This window comes from Manacus candei, unplaced genomic scaffold, assembly GCF_025592945.1.
Source record: "Manacus candei isolate 608988 ecotype Guabito, Panama unplaced genomic scaffold, ASM2559294v1 h1tg000049l, whole genome shotgun sequence".
NCBI lineage: Eukaryota > Metazoa > Chordata > Aves > Passeriformes > Pipridae > Manacus > Manacus candei.
In genome coordinates this window covers 25570441-25585800 of record NW_026138097.1, presented here as the reverse complement: position 1 = coordinate 25585800, position 15360 = coordinate 25570441, and the positions used below count along the sequence as shown (strand labels likewise).

Genomic DNA, 15360 nt, shown 5'->3' with positions numbered 1-15360 from the left:
TACAGCAAGATTATGGCTGTCATCAGGCAACAGCTGCTAGTTGTATTACTAATCAAAATTAAATCTAGAAAAAAAACTTATTAGATTTTGACAAGCAGACTAATGCAGTGCTCGGTGAATGCAGTAGATACCCCACAACAAAGGTTCATGAGAGTTAGAGTGTTCCTAAAGTCCTGCCAGGGAGTCTCAGTTCAAAGGTGGACAAGATTCCTGTGAAGTCAAAGTAAACCACCTTCAAATGAAAGATATCTGTGGGTCTTTCACTTCTTTTAAGGTTAGTTGGTTGAGACATATACAGTCAATTCCATTTATTTCAGTGTTTGCTGAAATTATTAGCTCTTAGAATACCCACCATTACCATTGATGGTAATGGGTATCTGACATATAAACCAGTAACAAATTACTACACTTGGAGACCACTCCAGTGAGAAACAAGACATTCATTACTTCGCATTTCTTTCAAGAACAATATGTCCTAAGAGAAGCACATGGATGGTAAATATGTATCACTATCTCTTCGTGACACATTGAAAAGTCACAGACTAATCAACTATATTTAAATTTGCATTTTTTTAAAATTTCATTTTGCATCTGCTCATCTTTGAAAAGAAACAACTCCAGAAACGAATGCTTCAAAAGTTTTAAAAATTAACAGATGTTGATTTTAGGTACATGTGCTTATTTTTTTTTTAAGCAGTCCAGTTTTAAAAATTCTACTTGTAAGATCTTTATCGTGGAAATGCTATCAGGGAAAAAGAAGATTTTACCTGAAGATAAGCAGAAAGACAGAATTTAGAAGAATGATGAATATCCAAAAGCTATGTCAAGAAACGGTGTTTTAAAAACAATTACACAAGCCAAATTCATTTGTACTAGACATGTATTTCATGTTATATTACACTCACTCTTAGTTTTCTGATTTAATAGGATACTAGCTGAACAAGGAGGCGGCATCTCAAAATAAATAAAACAGTATGTTGAATAAAAAATGAAAGGTTCTTATATGTATAACTGTGTTAAAACTATTAACATTATAGCATAATAGTAGTCCATCATGTTCAGAAGTAAAATTATTTTTTGATAAGTTTTTTACCTTCTTTCATGATCATTCACTTCATGATAAATGAGTTTTTTATATGAACAATTCATAGCATTATAATTAACCATTCAACATAGCAGCAATTACAAAAAATAATTTTAAGATACACCTTATAGCATTTTGCAATGCACTGTATTATTTTTATTATCTTGGTATACTTTGCAAGTGTTGTTTTACCAGAGCATTCTGAAACTCCAGCAGAATGTACTGCACTACACAAATTTGAGGTCAGAAGAAAAATTCTGGAGTAATTTTTTAAAAAAAATTATATACTGTAATTCATGTCAATTTTTTCAGAATTAGAAATAATATATGTTAACATATACTATCAAGTTCCTTGGAGATGGTATCACACCTGAACCACAGGTTTACTAAAACAGAGGCATATTAAAAAAGAAACCCAGAAGAATCATTAGATGAATACAAAGTTCTCTTAAAAAACAACAGAATAAGTTTTTTCTGATTTTCCTGATTTAAAGCAGGTTTTCTTTTTTTTTTTATTCTCTTCAAAAGTGCAAAGTAAGCCAGATATTTGCCATACAAATATCCACTTTGAAAATGGAGGCTTCCTCTCTACAGCACAAAAGGGTACTGTGTTTAAGTAAAAGCAAAGGTTTACACAAGTAGACATACTTGTATGTTCTTTTACAAATGATTAATCCATTTCACTATGATAGTAATTTTTAATCAGAACTGATTACAAGTGGATTAAAGTCTAGACTTGGAAATTCATTCAAGTCAAAGGATCTGCATTGTTACCAGTTCTTGCCATTTCATGTTGAAGACAAAAAACCTAGAGAAAACCTCATCATAGGAGAGATTTCTGAGGAAGAAACAGCCTTAGCTCCTAAGGTACCTTTTTTTCATCTTCAATTCAAGTAAAGTGAAGTTTAACTCTTATGGTGTTTAGATATACAGGGAATTGTTGCATTTTCTGCCTGAACACTTTTAGATGCAATCTGCTGATCTAAAATGTATTTCTTGAAAGAATAGTTTGTGAGAGAACAAAACCTCATTTAATCTACCTTCTTGCCTTAGAACTGCTCCCATAATAGCTATATCTGCTTCTGGGACTGCAAGTGCTTTACTAAACTCCAGGAAGGCTTCTACTCTTGTACCTTCCCTAGTGTTATAGATGGAATTGAACTTTTCCTTGCAGACATCATAAGCATGCTATCAAAAACTATCTAACAGAAATGCTGAGAATTTTATGGACCAGCTAAGGAAATAGGAAAAGGATCAGCAACTTTTCAATACTTTAATATTGCAATCTTGACTATTAATATAATAGAAAATTTCATGATCTAATCCTGAAAAGTGTACCAAAAAGAAAGCAAGACAAAGCCATGTGAAAAGAAAACAAAACTCTACCTTAAGGACCTAAATTATAGACAGCAGAGTGGGCTTTGCCCCTCTACAATGGGTAGCAAACAAAGATCTGCTTCTCCCTCTTCTAACATGAGAATTTTCAGGGGCATTACCTAATGCTTAAAATATTGCACAGGGTATATACTGACTGGGAAGTTGAAAAGCTTTTTTTTTTTTTCCTGAGGGATGGGTTTTGATAATGGGTTTTAAAATGTGAAGAAAAACAACCGTCTTACACACCTTTGTTGACAGCAACACTTGCAACACTGTCAGGGCACCAGAGAGGCTGGTATCTTCCTGGGGTCAGATGCCAGAGGGTCCTCAGCTGGATAATGGCAGGGTCTGGTAGATGGGGTATGTCCCACCCCCAGCAAGGGGCAGGGAGCTGGGGGCACCAGAGTCATCCCACTCCCAGGCATTGGTTACCTCCATGGGGACAGGGATCTGGGGACAGGGACAGACCAATTCGGCCAGGTGGACACATGCTGGTTAATCCAACGCTTAGAATAAAAACCAACAACTAACTCTTACTATCATTCACAAATTAAGTCAGAGAATGTATGTGTAAAAAAAGATAAGTAAAAAAACCCAAATAATACTAAACAGAATCCTCTCATGGAAGTACAGAGTCTCAAGAAGTCTGGTTATAATCTTTCCTAAGCTTTAAATTAACAAATATGTTGGCAACTCATAAAGGCCGTTATAAAGATATGAGGTAAATTTGCTGGTTACTGTGTTTGATCAGGGCCTATCTTCAGTCCTAGAGACCAGAGAAAGCATGATAGTGCTTTTGCTGCTACTCCTGGGCTTGACAAAGTCAGCAAGGGCATGAAAACACACTCTGGGGCAAATTCAGAAAAGACGGACACCACCTGAGGGAAACCGATTAAGCTTATTGTCAGGCTTCGTGTTCCCCATTCACACAGGCAGTGATGCTGTGAAGGCATCAGAATTGAATATTGAAGAGAAGTCAAATTCTGTCATACAGCTGGTAAATGTCAAATTTCCTGAACACATCACATGTTTCTTGGTGTTCTCTGAAGGTGATTTCTTTTTCCCTTTCTATTCAGATAACTGAATTATAAAAGTTCCCCAAATGTCATCTTTGTTGTTAGCATATTGCAAAACTAGTGTAAAATGGATTTGTAAATACCTTGTGCTTGTTTGTTCTTTTGAAGTGGATGGTCAACAGATATGGAGGTTGTGTTAATTTTATAAAGTGTTCAGTTTTTCTTAGGAGTTCAACTGCAGCTGAATAATTTTTGCTGGGTAATATTTCTTGAGAAGCAATGTCTTCATATATAACTTTTGGCAAATCATTATCATCATACTAGTTTTTTGTTCTGTTATCACGTTATCACGTCTTGTAATATTTATAATAATAATATTTATAACAATAATATTTGTATAATAAAAATTATATTTATTCTGAATGTAACTGAAAATGTATGCATTGTTCTAAAACATGAAGGCTGATGGGAAAACAGATTAATGTATATTTATTGATCTAATGTAGATTATGCATTAATTCTGAGAGTAGCTATGTTTTTAAATCACAGGAGTTCCACTCCAGCATGAATTAAATATAAAACCTCAAAATATAAAAGGCATAAATGTGAACTTACTGAAGCTTATTATTAAAGCAATAGCATTATTAAAACAATATATCTGTTAAAAAACCCAAACCAACATAAAAAAGAAATGCAAGAAGTTAAACCATTTAAAAAAAAATACATAACCAATGTGTCTCCAACTATAAGCAGGCATTTTAGCATTGCTAAACTGGTAGATAACATAGCTCCTGGAATAGAACCTCAATGCTGCTTTGTCTCATTTTCATTGCCACTTCAAAGTTTCATTATCACCCTTTAATACCATTTCTGAAATTATTATCCTCAACAACAGCAATACCCACAACAGCTTGTGAAAGAGAAAATTAAATTGGAAAAGGGAAATGTGGATTGAAAAGAGATGAGTTTGAATTAGAGTACTTCTGCAAAGTTCAACTTAATGCTTTGCTCTGTATCTTCATTTCAGGCCCTTATGTAAAAATTTAGGGGAAAAAAAGATTCAGTGTTCCAGTAATTCTTCTTTGTAGAACTAGAGATGCAAATAATAATCTATTGTCTAGAAAAAGGACACCTGTTAGCAGAATTAAAGACAATAAATTCAATGTTTAATTTCACAACAATAAAGACTTATCTGTAAAAGTATTGCTGGTATGTGGACTGGTCCTTAGGGGCAGAGTCTTTAAACAGTCTAGTGCCTTAATCTTCTGAGTCAATGTCTTGGTTCTCATCCCAGTTGAACTAAAAGTTATAATAATGTATTTTTTCCTTTAGGATGAAATCTTATTCATTCCCTTTCCCTAAAGTTAAGCACATTTTATCACACATGTAATTTCCACACTTTGGATGGATTAGCCTTCCTTGCTTAAAAACAGAGAACGTAAATTAATGGTTCATATATCCCTTTTGTAAGGTTCAAACATACAGAGATAAACATGTTCATAAAAGTAATTCTATTCTGGAAAACCAGACATTTTAGAGACACTTGAAATGTAATGCTTTTCTCACATAAAGACCTTTAACTTTTCTAATAGATACAGTACAGTATTTTAGACCTTAAAAACACAGCAAACTCCTTAAAATCCTCATCACATCTGGAAAGATGTGAACGTCTAGAAGCATGAAAAGTCAATCTTAATAAATATTAATATTAGGAACCTTCTCCAATGTCCAGTAGAAAGTAAAAGAAAAACCTGGCAATGGTGAGCAGGTTACATGATCATTCATGTCTCGCTGCTTCCAGTTCAGGATTTTAAATCTGGTTACACAAATAAAGACAGTGCTTCACCTGTGTACTGATCTTGGCTGGAATAGCTAATTTTCACCATAGAAGCTCATATGGTGCTGCTTTGGATTTGTGACTCAAGCAGTGCTGATAACTGAGGGATGTTTTAGCCTTTTCAAGCAGTGCTTACACAGCATCAAGGTCCTTTCCACTTCTCACACCGCTCAACCAACAAGAGGGTTGGGTGTGCACAAGAAGCTGGGAGGGGCCACAGCTGGAAGAGCTGACCCCAACTGATCAAAGGGACATCCCACATCACGTGGTGTCACGCTCAGAAATAAAAGTAGGGGGAAGACGGTATAAGAGAGGACACTTGGAGTGATGGCATTTGTCTTCTCAAGTCACTGTAACATGATGGAGCCCGGCTTTCCTGAGGATAGCTGAACAGCTGCTGGCCCATGGGAAGTGGTGTATTAATCCCTTCTTTTGCTTTGCTTATGGACATTGCTTTTACTCTCCCTATTAAAACATCTTTATCTTACTTGTATCTGTCCTACTCTCTTCCCCATCCCATCATGTGGGGAGTGAGTAGGTGCCTGTGTTGGGCTAAGCTGTCTACTGGGGCTATCCCACAATAAGTGGTCATTACATTTTAAGTATAAAAATATATCTATGTATTTACAGATGAAAGGTTATAAATATATATATATATACATAAACAAAAAACATGTCTTCCAACAAAAGGAACACAGTTACTATATTACAGTACTCCTGATTAGGGAGCCAAGATGATATTATAACCTGAGAACTTGTCAATTCTTTTTTTACTCAATTTTTTTTTTTTGTTTGAGGATAACTTGTGGCTGGACAGCAGCCTATATTGCCCATAGTAATTTTCCCCAACACCAGATGGTAAAAGAAAAACAAACACAGAAAAAAACAAAAGCAGATCAACCAAGGAATAGTTTCTTCCCTATTTCTGAAATCAATCTCCAATACACATGGTCCACTACATAAGAGAGTTAAAAACAAGGTTAAAACATCAGGTAGTCTTTTTGCCCTAACTTTTCTGCCTCCTATGCCTGTCATTTTTAAGTATAATTGATGCTAGGAGAGAGAGTGTTGGTAGGTGTCAAGAAAAGAAAGTACAGTGCCAGAACACTGGTCCTGGTGAGTGATCAATTCATCTTGTGCTCCTCAAAGTCTGCTCCAACAGATAGACTACAGTATCTCCTGGGGGCGGATGGTAAAAATTACATCAGGATACACAGGAAGGATGATGTCCCAGCAAATATCAGTCACCATAAGAAGACTGAACTAGGCTGCATAGAACATTTTGCCCGTCCTCTTTGTACACTTTTGATTAGCAAAGGCCGTTTTGCATGGTTTCCATGAAAGTGGAAAACAAGGCCTAACCAACAAGATTTTTAGTTGTACCAATACCCTCATAAAGTCTTCTGCTATACCAAAACAGAGTCCTTAGAAAGCTTAGTCCTTAGAGTTATCCTTTGAATGACTTTCAGGAACACTGTAAGAGTATATCTTGAACACACCAGAAAATTGTGAGAATTAGGTACATTGTTCAGAGTTTTTCTTAAAAGTGTCAAAACTGTAGTTGTAGAAAATCCAATATTTACTTAAAATTGAAACCAAAAGACATTACAATATTTACTCTTAGCTAAAAGCTAGAAGATGACACTCTCAAAGAAGTGTTCATGACAATATTTTTAGATGAAGTATATATTTCTGTACCTTTAGGAATGGAGGAGTGCATTGTACAAGTACCTGCTAGAATTAGAAAAAAAACATAAGACTCTTTCAAATGTTGAGTTTGAATTTTTAGTGATTTGCTCATCAACAAAATGTAGATTTTGGCAAAGGTCTACACTAGAGATGTAATTTGTGTCACAACATTTCAGAAATTCCTTGAGGGAAATTAAACATAGGAAAACCTGAATATGGAATACAGTTCTTAGAATTTCAAGATAGAATTTCATTACTCATGTGCAAAATAGATTAATTTTAATCCTGCACACTATTAGCAAGAGGTATCACTCACTAAAATAACTAAACTTTCAAATTGATTCTTCACTGATACGATAAGAATTATACTCCAAGTCTTTCAAAAGGTTTTGTTGCCCTTTATTATCATTGTACAGTGTCCAATAACAGTTTAAAAGCCCATAGGCAAAACTGCGATAGAGGAGGTCAAGGTTACTTTAAGACCATTACAGGAACCTGGGAATCAGCTGTGGTGTCTTAGTTGTGGATTTAGGGGATTGTCATAAGGTATTCCTTTACAGCCGAAGCATTCATTTATGTAAGATACTGCTGTAGTCCTGTAAGGTTATTTATATTATATTGGAGCCTCTCAGCACGAAGCAAATAGATAAACACAGGACTCTCCATTTTCATATTCACCTAACAGTCTAATATGAACCAACCAGTATATCAACAGGGAATCATTAACCCTGGTAAACATGCTCATTTTAAACAGGTTCAATAAGAAAGATATTTCAACCAAAAAAAGTAAAAATTCTTAACAGGAAAAAAAAGGGTGCTTATTCAAGGAAGTGTCAGAAATTGATTTCTGAAATTATTTTCTTAACTGATGTGATATTCTATGTACACAGGGACATAGTGTCATGAAATACCTTGTCATTACTCTAATAAGCACAGTAGATTCTTATCTGGGATATCATGACAGGCTGTTCTACTAAAGCATGCAAAGGGTGCTCTTCCTTTTTGCACTGGAAAGTTTATTCAATTCATCTTTACATCAGTGTAAATTATTTTCTCTGTAATAAGAAGATGAGGTAGGCTCTAATCCATTAAATCAATAATTATGACCTCATTATTAAAAGAACTTAATTTTAATAGATTCCATCAATTAATTATATCTTTAAGCATTAGTGTTTATTTAGCAGTATTAAATCTGTGAATAACTTGATAAACAATATATTTTTCTTGTTTTGCAGAGGAATACACATGCAGCTTTAATATTACATTCTATTTATTTTAACACCAAAAAATCTGTCATTCCCATATGAACTATGACCAAGAACTTCTAGAAAAGGATAAGAAGAGTTACAGATGTGGACAAAAGTCTCGAAATTGAGGGGTGGTTAATTGGTGTTTATGAGGCTCATCTCTATATTTGGAATCTCTATATTCAGCCATTGACTACATTTATCATTTGTATTATGCTCTCAGTCAGGAACTAAACTAGATAATCAGTGAATAGGTCATTTCTTGTAGGGATCCTTGAAGCTGTTATTCATATTTTGTGAAGACAGAAAGCAGAAGGAGATCGACACTCTTCTCACACTTCATGATTAGCCTGGACTAATTTGCAGTGACATTCTTTGAGAAATAGAAATATGTATTTATTTACTATTTAATATCTTAAAGTAAAAAAAAAAACCCAAACAATCATACCTGATTAACATCTTTATAATATTACTGCTGTAACAGCAGAACATTAAAAATACAAATATCTAAAGGGTTTTTTTCACATTCCATTCAATGTCAAATATGTTTCTCATCCCACCAATATCTATATTTAAATTCAAAACTGTAATGTATGAAGGTTTTATCTCTTATTTTGTAACAGAACTGTTGATTTGAAAGGACACTTGCCCCACAGATTAATCCACTCTGTAAATTCAGTTTAGAGAGACTGATGTATCTGGAAAGAGTTGTGTGTAGCTAACATACTCTAGAAATGGTTTACCATATAAGGAGTAAAACTGGACTACAGGTTGCACTTGCATTCCCAAAGCATGTGGCAATTGAAAGTGGGCTGCTATAGCTGATAGAAAAAGTTCACAGTCTCATTTAAGGTTTCCTCAGACGCAAAATGATCTCTTGGGGTGGGGTTACCAGGGAAGTGCTGACTGTTGCTGTTTGATGAGCCACACTTCACATAAGCAAAGAAAAAAACAGAGATAGATCCTACATCAAGTTTATGGATCAAAAGACCTCATGGTTTGGGAAAGGTGGGATATTGAATTTCCACTTAAAACTCCCAGGAAGTTTTTGTATATTTGGGCATTTCAAAAGATGTTCAAGCTTTGGGAATGGCGGGGTGGGGAAGGTGTATGTGGAAAGGTGAGAGTGGGAGAAGGAGGAAAAATATTAAACCACTAAGTATATGAATAAATTATTAGCTCTACTCCTCACTAATAACTCCAATTTTTAATTTATTTTCTTTTTACAATGAAGTTAATGATACTCTAAAAGTATAAGTATATCATATTTTCTGGTGTTCCCTGAATATTCTGATTTTAAAAAAACATATAATCCTATATACATAATCTTTGCAAATATACCTGAGATCTAGACATTGACTTCTTCCCTCTCTTTTATCAGCATTATTAGTACATACTTATTTATAAAATTTCAGCAGAACATTTTACTGCAATTGGGGTAGAAAGCAAACAGGAACCAGTAGAGGCTATTGCAGGTAATTATTAATTACATAACTAATTAGTATTACGCCCCACAGGTAATTACCAAAAAAATTAATATACACAAATACAAAACACTTCCTAAAAAGGTTTTGAATTCAAAAGATTTTGGAAGTCTTAAAACTTTAGGTTATGTGTGGACAATAGTTCTGACATTCATGGCCAAAATGACAGTTGCAGCAAATTTCTACGTACAGAATTCACAATTTTTCCTCAGGGGAAAACAAAACAAAGCAAAATACGGGTCCTAGAGCCAATCAACTGATAAACTAAATTGTTGGTAGCCTGATGAAGATGAAGTTGCTGCAGCTCCCTATTTTTAATCCATGGTTTAGAAGCAAAATGAGGTCAAGTTGTGTTCCTATAAGGCACACACACACAGATGCAACATATACACACAACAGATGACACACAGAACCATTCAGCACTCAAACACACATGGCCCAAACAGGCTCATTCTTCTCTGACTGACCATGAGGAAGGATGATTTATAACTGGAAAGATGCTCACATCCTCAACATGAACCACTCCTGTAACTTGCCTTAGACATTCAGTCTATCCAGTAGCTAGCACCTGGATCTCCAGACTTCACACTTGATGCCATCTGGACAGACAACTCTGAGGCCTTCAGCTCCCCTCCAGCTGCAGGTACAGACCCACTTTTAATCCTGGATATGCTCACACATCTCCACTCAACCAGCAAATTATTGATCCCCCAGGGCTTTTTATACTGTACATATCCAGTAACAGTACCTGGACATCTCAGGCCCCCAGTGCCCAGTGATATCCCCACATACACATTATGAGCTCCTAGTAGCTGGTTTTGGCATTGAGGCTATCCAGGAGCTGGCTCCTGGCTCCCTGGTCTCCCCTTAACTCACGCACAGAGACACAGAGGTGCAAACAGGGCTCTCATTCAACCCTCAATGTCTCCAGACTGGTCTAGAACTTTTGGCTCCTCCAAAAGCTGGTTCATCAGCCTTCTGGTCTGGACTTTTGGCCATGTGGATATCCATAATCCAAGCCACTCATCCAACTTGCTGGCTACTCTAGTCTGAGACCTTTTAGTGATCCTACACTGGCATAGGCACCCATGCAATACACACATAGTCTGCATTTTCCAGTTTGCAGACTCACAGACTCATGGTCCAGCTCCAGCTGCTGGCACTTAAACCTCCATACAAACATGCATACAAGAGAGACCCTTTACTCAGGAAAATAGTTAGAAATGGGGCATAATAAGACACAGGACACAGGACAAACTGCTGATCAAGGACAAGGCATAAGCAAACAATGGTGCTGAGCAAAGCCTGTTTGCACACGGATGACCCCTTTAATCTTCTTATCCCCCTATTTTCATTTGCTTTTCCCTCCCTAATCTCTCTCAATCCCTCCCTTTCCCTACCTGTGGTCCTTTCTCTAAATATCCAAGAATAAGTCTACACAATCCCAAGAAGCTCTTCCCTGCATCCCGTAATGTGTCCTATACTCCTGTAGGAAGTACTTCTCTCAGTCTGAAGAGCAATCAGGGCAGCATTTCCTTTTGACTCCTCATGGTACGTTTCAGTCCTGGCACATGGGGCTGAGGCTGTCCTGGGACAGCCCTGGGAGGAGGCTGGGCTTGAGTATATGTAGGACAGAGGATTTACTCTCCCTGCACTGCATCTCTGTCCGACTTTGGGTGTGTGTTATCTTTTATCAGATAAGTTCTGCCAAGAACACAATTTTTTCTGCTTCAGAGTTTGTAATTTAGTGCTGGTCCTTCGTTATATTTTAAATGTATGAGTTCTATAACCTTTTTTAAACTATTTTACTCTAGGCTTCTAAAAATCTATAACTTTAAAGTGTTAATATAGTAAATTGTCTAAAATCAAATATAGGCAGCACTAAGGTAGAAGACTTCTTACAAGAGTAATCACACTAGAGCTATAAACACCTTGATATCTGCTTCTGATAGCTCCAAGAAGCTCTACTGATTGTTAATAACCTTAGGCTTCACAAACATTATATTCAGTCATGAATATTGGGACCTTTCTCTTTCCCTTTTTGCTTCTTTTGGTCCTTCTTTGTTGTAAAGAAAGTTTGCACATGCCAGTGTAAATTCATAGGACATCCAGATAAAATATAGTTAAGATGGAATTGAACAACTGAGCTATTAGGAAAAGTAGGTCACAGAAATGCTTGTAATTCAGAAGTGATGTTTTTAGAAAATGAGTCTTAAACCCCAGAAATTCAAAGTGAAATTTCATAGGGAAAAACTCCATTTTTCAAGACTTTCCCATCATTTCCAATATTCTATATCTTCCCATTATATCATGCCAAATTAAATTAACTGCTATTCTACAATTATAAAAAGCCAGCTTATAAAACCAAAAAGGCTTTCTCCTGTTTTTAATTGTTTCATTGTCTACTTATCTAATTTTGTCATTTTCATATACTAAGGTATCAAAATAATTTTCATATTCTAGACAAATATTAAAAAAAGTTTAAGTTCATAAAAAGTTATTAAATCCCTGTCAAAGCTCAAGGCGTGAGAGCGAAATCTGCTTTCCTTATGACATCCAGTGATGTAACAATACTATTTCTTTTGTGATACACACTTGATATTGACAATATCCCTTACGATTCTTCACTGACTGAATAGCAGCTTCAGACTACAAGTTCCACACCATTATAAAAATAAAAAATGCAGACCATTGCCTCAGAGTGCCGAAACAGAAGTAGAAATATAAAACAGGGTTTCATTTCTAAGTAACGCAAGGGCAGAGAGAGCTGGAGGACTGTATCACTGATTTTCCATAACTCTTACTTGTTAACACGCACCCAAGAGTGGTTTTCACCTGTGCACCCAGTACTTTGCCAGACTGTTCTCACACGTGGCTGGGTAAGGTGTGTGCCAGCAGATGTTCGCAAAACACGAAGCATATATGAACAGGCCTGCCTCAGGTTTCCATGCCAGCACCTTATATAGTCCTCTAACATGATCCTGTCAGGCTTTGCACTCTTAGGCCTCGCTAACATGAGCTCACAAATTTATAGAACATTCTAGATTGAGAAAGATTTTCCTCAGGGTGTCATGGAGTTCAGTCTCCTAATCAAAGCAGGACTAACCTCAAAGCCAGCTGAGATGGCACAGATACACTTGTAATGAAGCAAGGGCACACCTCCAAGTACCACAGAGATTAATGTACACAAGCAAAGAAACTTAAACGCAAGAACATTAAAATGAAAACTATTTACACTTCACTTCAGCACATTTTAAAAATCACTATTATTCCCTACAGTTAATTAGGGGAAAATACACTGTTAAGTATAAAAGCTTTGATATAGACCAGGAAAAACAGTTACAAAATTCAGATTAAAAAATGTACTTTTTAAAATTATATTTCTTCATTATTGAGGACTAGAAATACATGCTAAAAATGTATAATCATATTAATATTTAAGATCATCCTCTTTAGAAAATCCAAAACTACTAACAATTCCCAACCTCAAAAGATATTTTTTCTATCTTTAAGTAAACCAATTTGGATACATTATACATAACCTACAGTTTGTGGAAAAAAGGAAATGGTGATGCATAAAGTTTAAGCATAAATATTTCAGTTCATTCTACTTCTTAAATCATAGAATAAATTTGCAGTACTACAGTTTTACAAATACAGAATGGTAATAATTTATTGTGGTATATGTGTTGAAGCACACATTCAATTATCCTCCTAAGCATTTAAAATCATAATGTATTAGGCATACTTGAGTCACTTCCTAAACAGAGGCTTGAAAAGATGAAAGAGTGCTATTCCAGTTTGGCTGAATGGCTAACATCATGACATGATACAGAATTAATTCTGTACACAGCAGGCTCACTTTAGTACTCAGCAAAACATAGCAACTCCTACATTTCATAGTGCTGAAGTAAAAAGCAGGATATAAAAGGAATTAAAAAAAAAATCTCACACACTTGCATTTTGTACATTGGATTTCACCCACTAGACTTAAATAACTGCATCATATTAGCCAAATCCCACTGACAGAAATATAAAATACCCACCTGTTTTGGGATCAACTGAGAAATATGGCTGTCCCTGAAGAATACTGTACACTACTCTGGCACTGTTTCCATATGTGGGATCATCTGCATCTGTGGCTGTCACCTGTAGAACAGATGTACCTGTATGTACAGGAAAATAAAAATTCATTGGTAATAAATATAATTTTATGACAAATATTTTCAAATGCATTTTTGAAACCTCTGCAGTCTTCACACTCTACAATTGAGAGATTCATAACATTTTCTCTATTTGTTATTATACTACCATATTAGGAAAACTAATTATACTAATTTGTTAAAATCATTATTGTCTTTCTTTCTATATATGTATATGTAAATTAACTACATACATAGAAACATAAATAGTAATGACATGGTATGCATATTTATGCATGTTCACACACATAGACCTCAAACTTGGGTATTGATTTCTGAAAAGCTCAAATTTATGCACTTCAGGATTATCTTCATCTACAATACAAATTAATGTTGAAGTATTTAAAATAACATCCGTAAATGCGCCCGTATCAACAAAAGATGCCAAGGGAATAAAAAATCTAGCTATTGGAAGGCATCGAAGATCTCAAAAACTACAAGAACATTGCTAGGGATCCAAATTAGAAAGATAATGAGTAAAAGACAATTATTTTTATGCTAGTAATAAAAACCACTAGAAAAATAAAATCACGGTTTCTAGAATGTCACAAGGTGGGATAAGTTATGACAACATTTTTTAGAATATAAAATGTGTAAGTATTGCACAGATAGAATAGAGATAAGTGATTTTACTTTTTACTATATTTTTCATGTTTAATGATGAATCTTTTTTGCTATCACTGCCAAACACTTCACATAATTAATCAGTAAATGAAAGATTGCACTTTAGTAAAGGTTTAGCCTTCATTCCATTTGTTTATCCTTCTACAGACACAGCTTTCTACAGGCTTCTTTGGTTCACCATCAAAATACCAGAATAATAATAACAGAACAGGATGCTGTCATGTAACTCTGCATCTGAAAATGGCTTCTCAGGTAAATTAACCACTGAGGCATCACCTCCACTCTGGGGTGTTCAATTTCACATCTTAGTTTTGAGGAGAAGTATGTTTTTTAATTGAAGCCCTTGATCTCCTCTACTTGTTGTACTTTGATTTGCCTTATGAAACAGTTTCAGAGCATGCTAACTAGATTTCTGCAGATGAAACTGAACCAGGAGATGTGCTTTAGCAGCACACCTGCTGACTTTTATTCTGACTATTTATTCTGACTGCTAACAGGCAGGTAGCCTCAGAGATCAGACAAGAGCTAATCTGAAATAAGATTTCCCAAAAACATATGGCGGGGCCATCAGTTCCTCAGTTACAAATGTTTACCTTTCTAGATCAATTTCCATTGCACAGAACTATTTGTTGATGTGCACACCCTCAGTGTACAGTGAAAATAGAAGTACCTAAAATCATGGGGACTCACTTGAGGTCTAGCAAACCAAGCATGCGAATCTTCACACTTTCTTCACTCTTTGAGAAACTCTTCTCTCATTTGTGCCACACTAACTTGGATACCCAGAGTTGCTGTTTTTA

General features: G+C 35.4%; 1 protein-coding gene across 10 annotated transcripts in view; it reads right to left on the bottom strand.

Moving 5' to 3' along the window:
* The window catches only part of CDH18 (cadherin 18), a 487011-nt gene that overhangs the window by 110977 nt on the left and 360674 nt on the right, over positions 1–15360 (bottom strand). For all 10 annotated transcript variants that reach the window (XM_051799307.1, XM_051799317.1, XM_051799309.1 and 7 more), the window contains one exon: positions 13781–13900. In XM_051799307.1, the coding sequence (XP_051655267.1) occupies positions 13781–13900 (120 nt within the window). The remainder of the gene's footprint in view (positions 1–13780; positions 13901–15360) is intronic.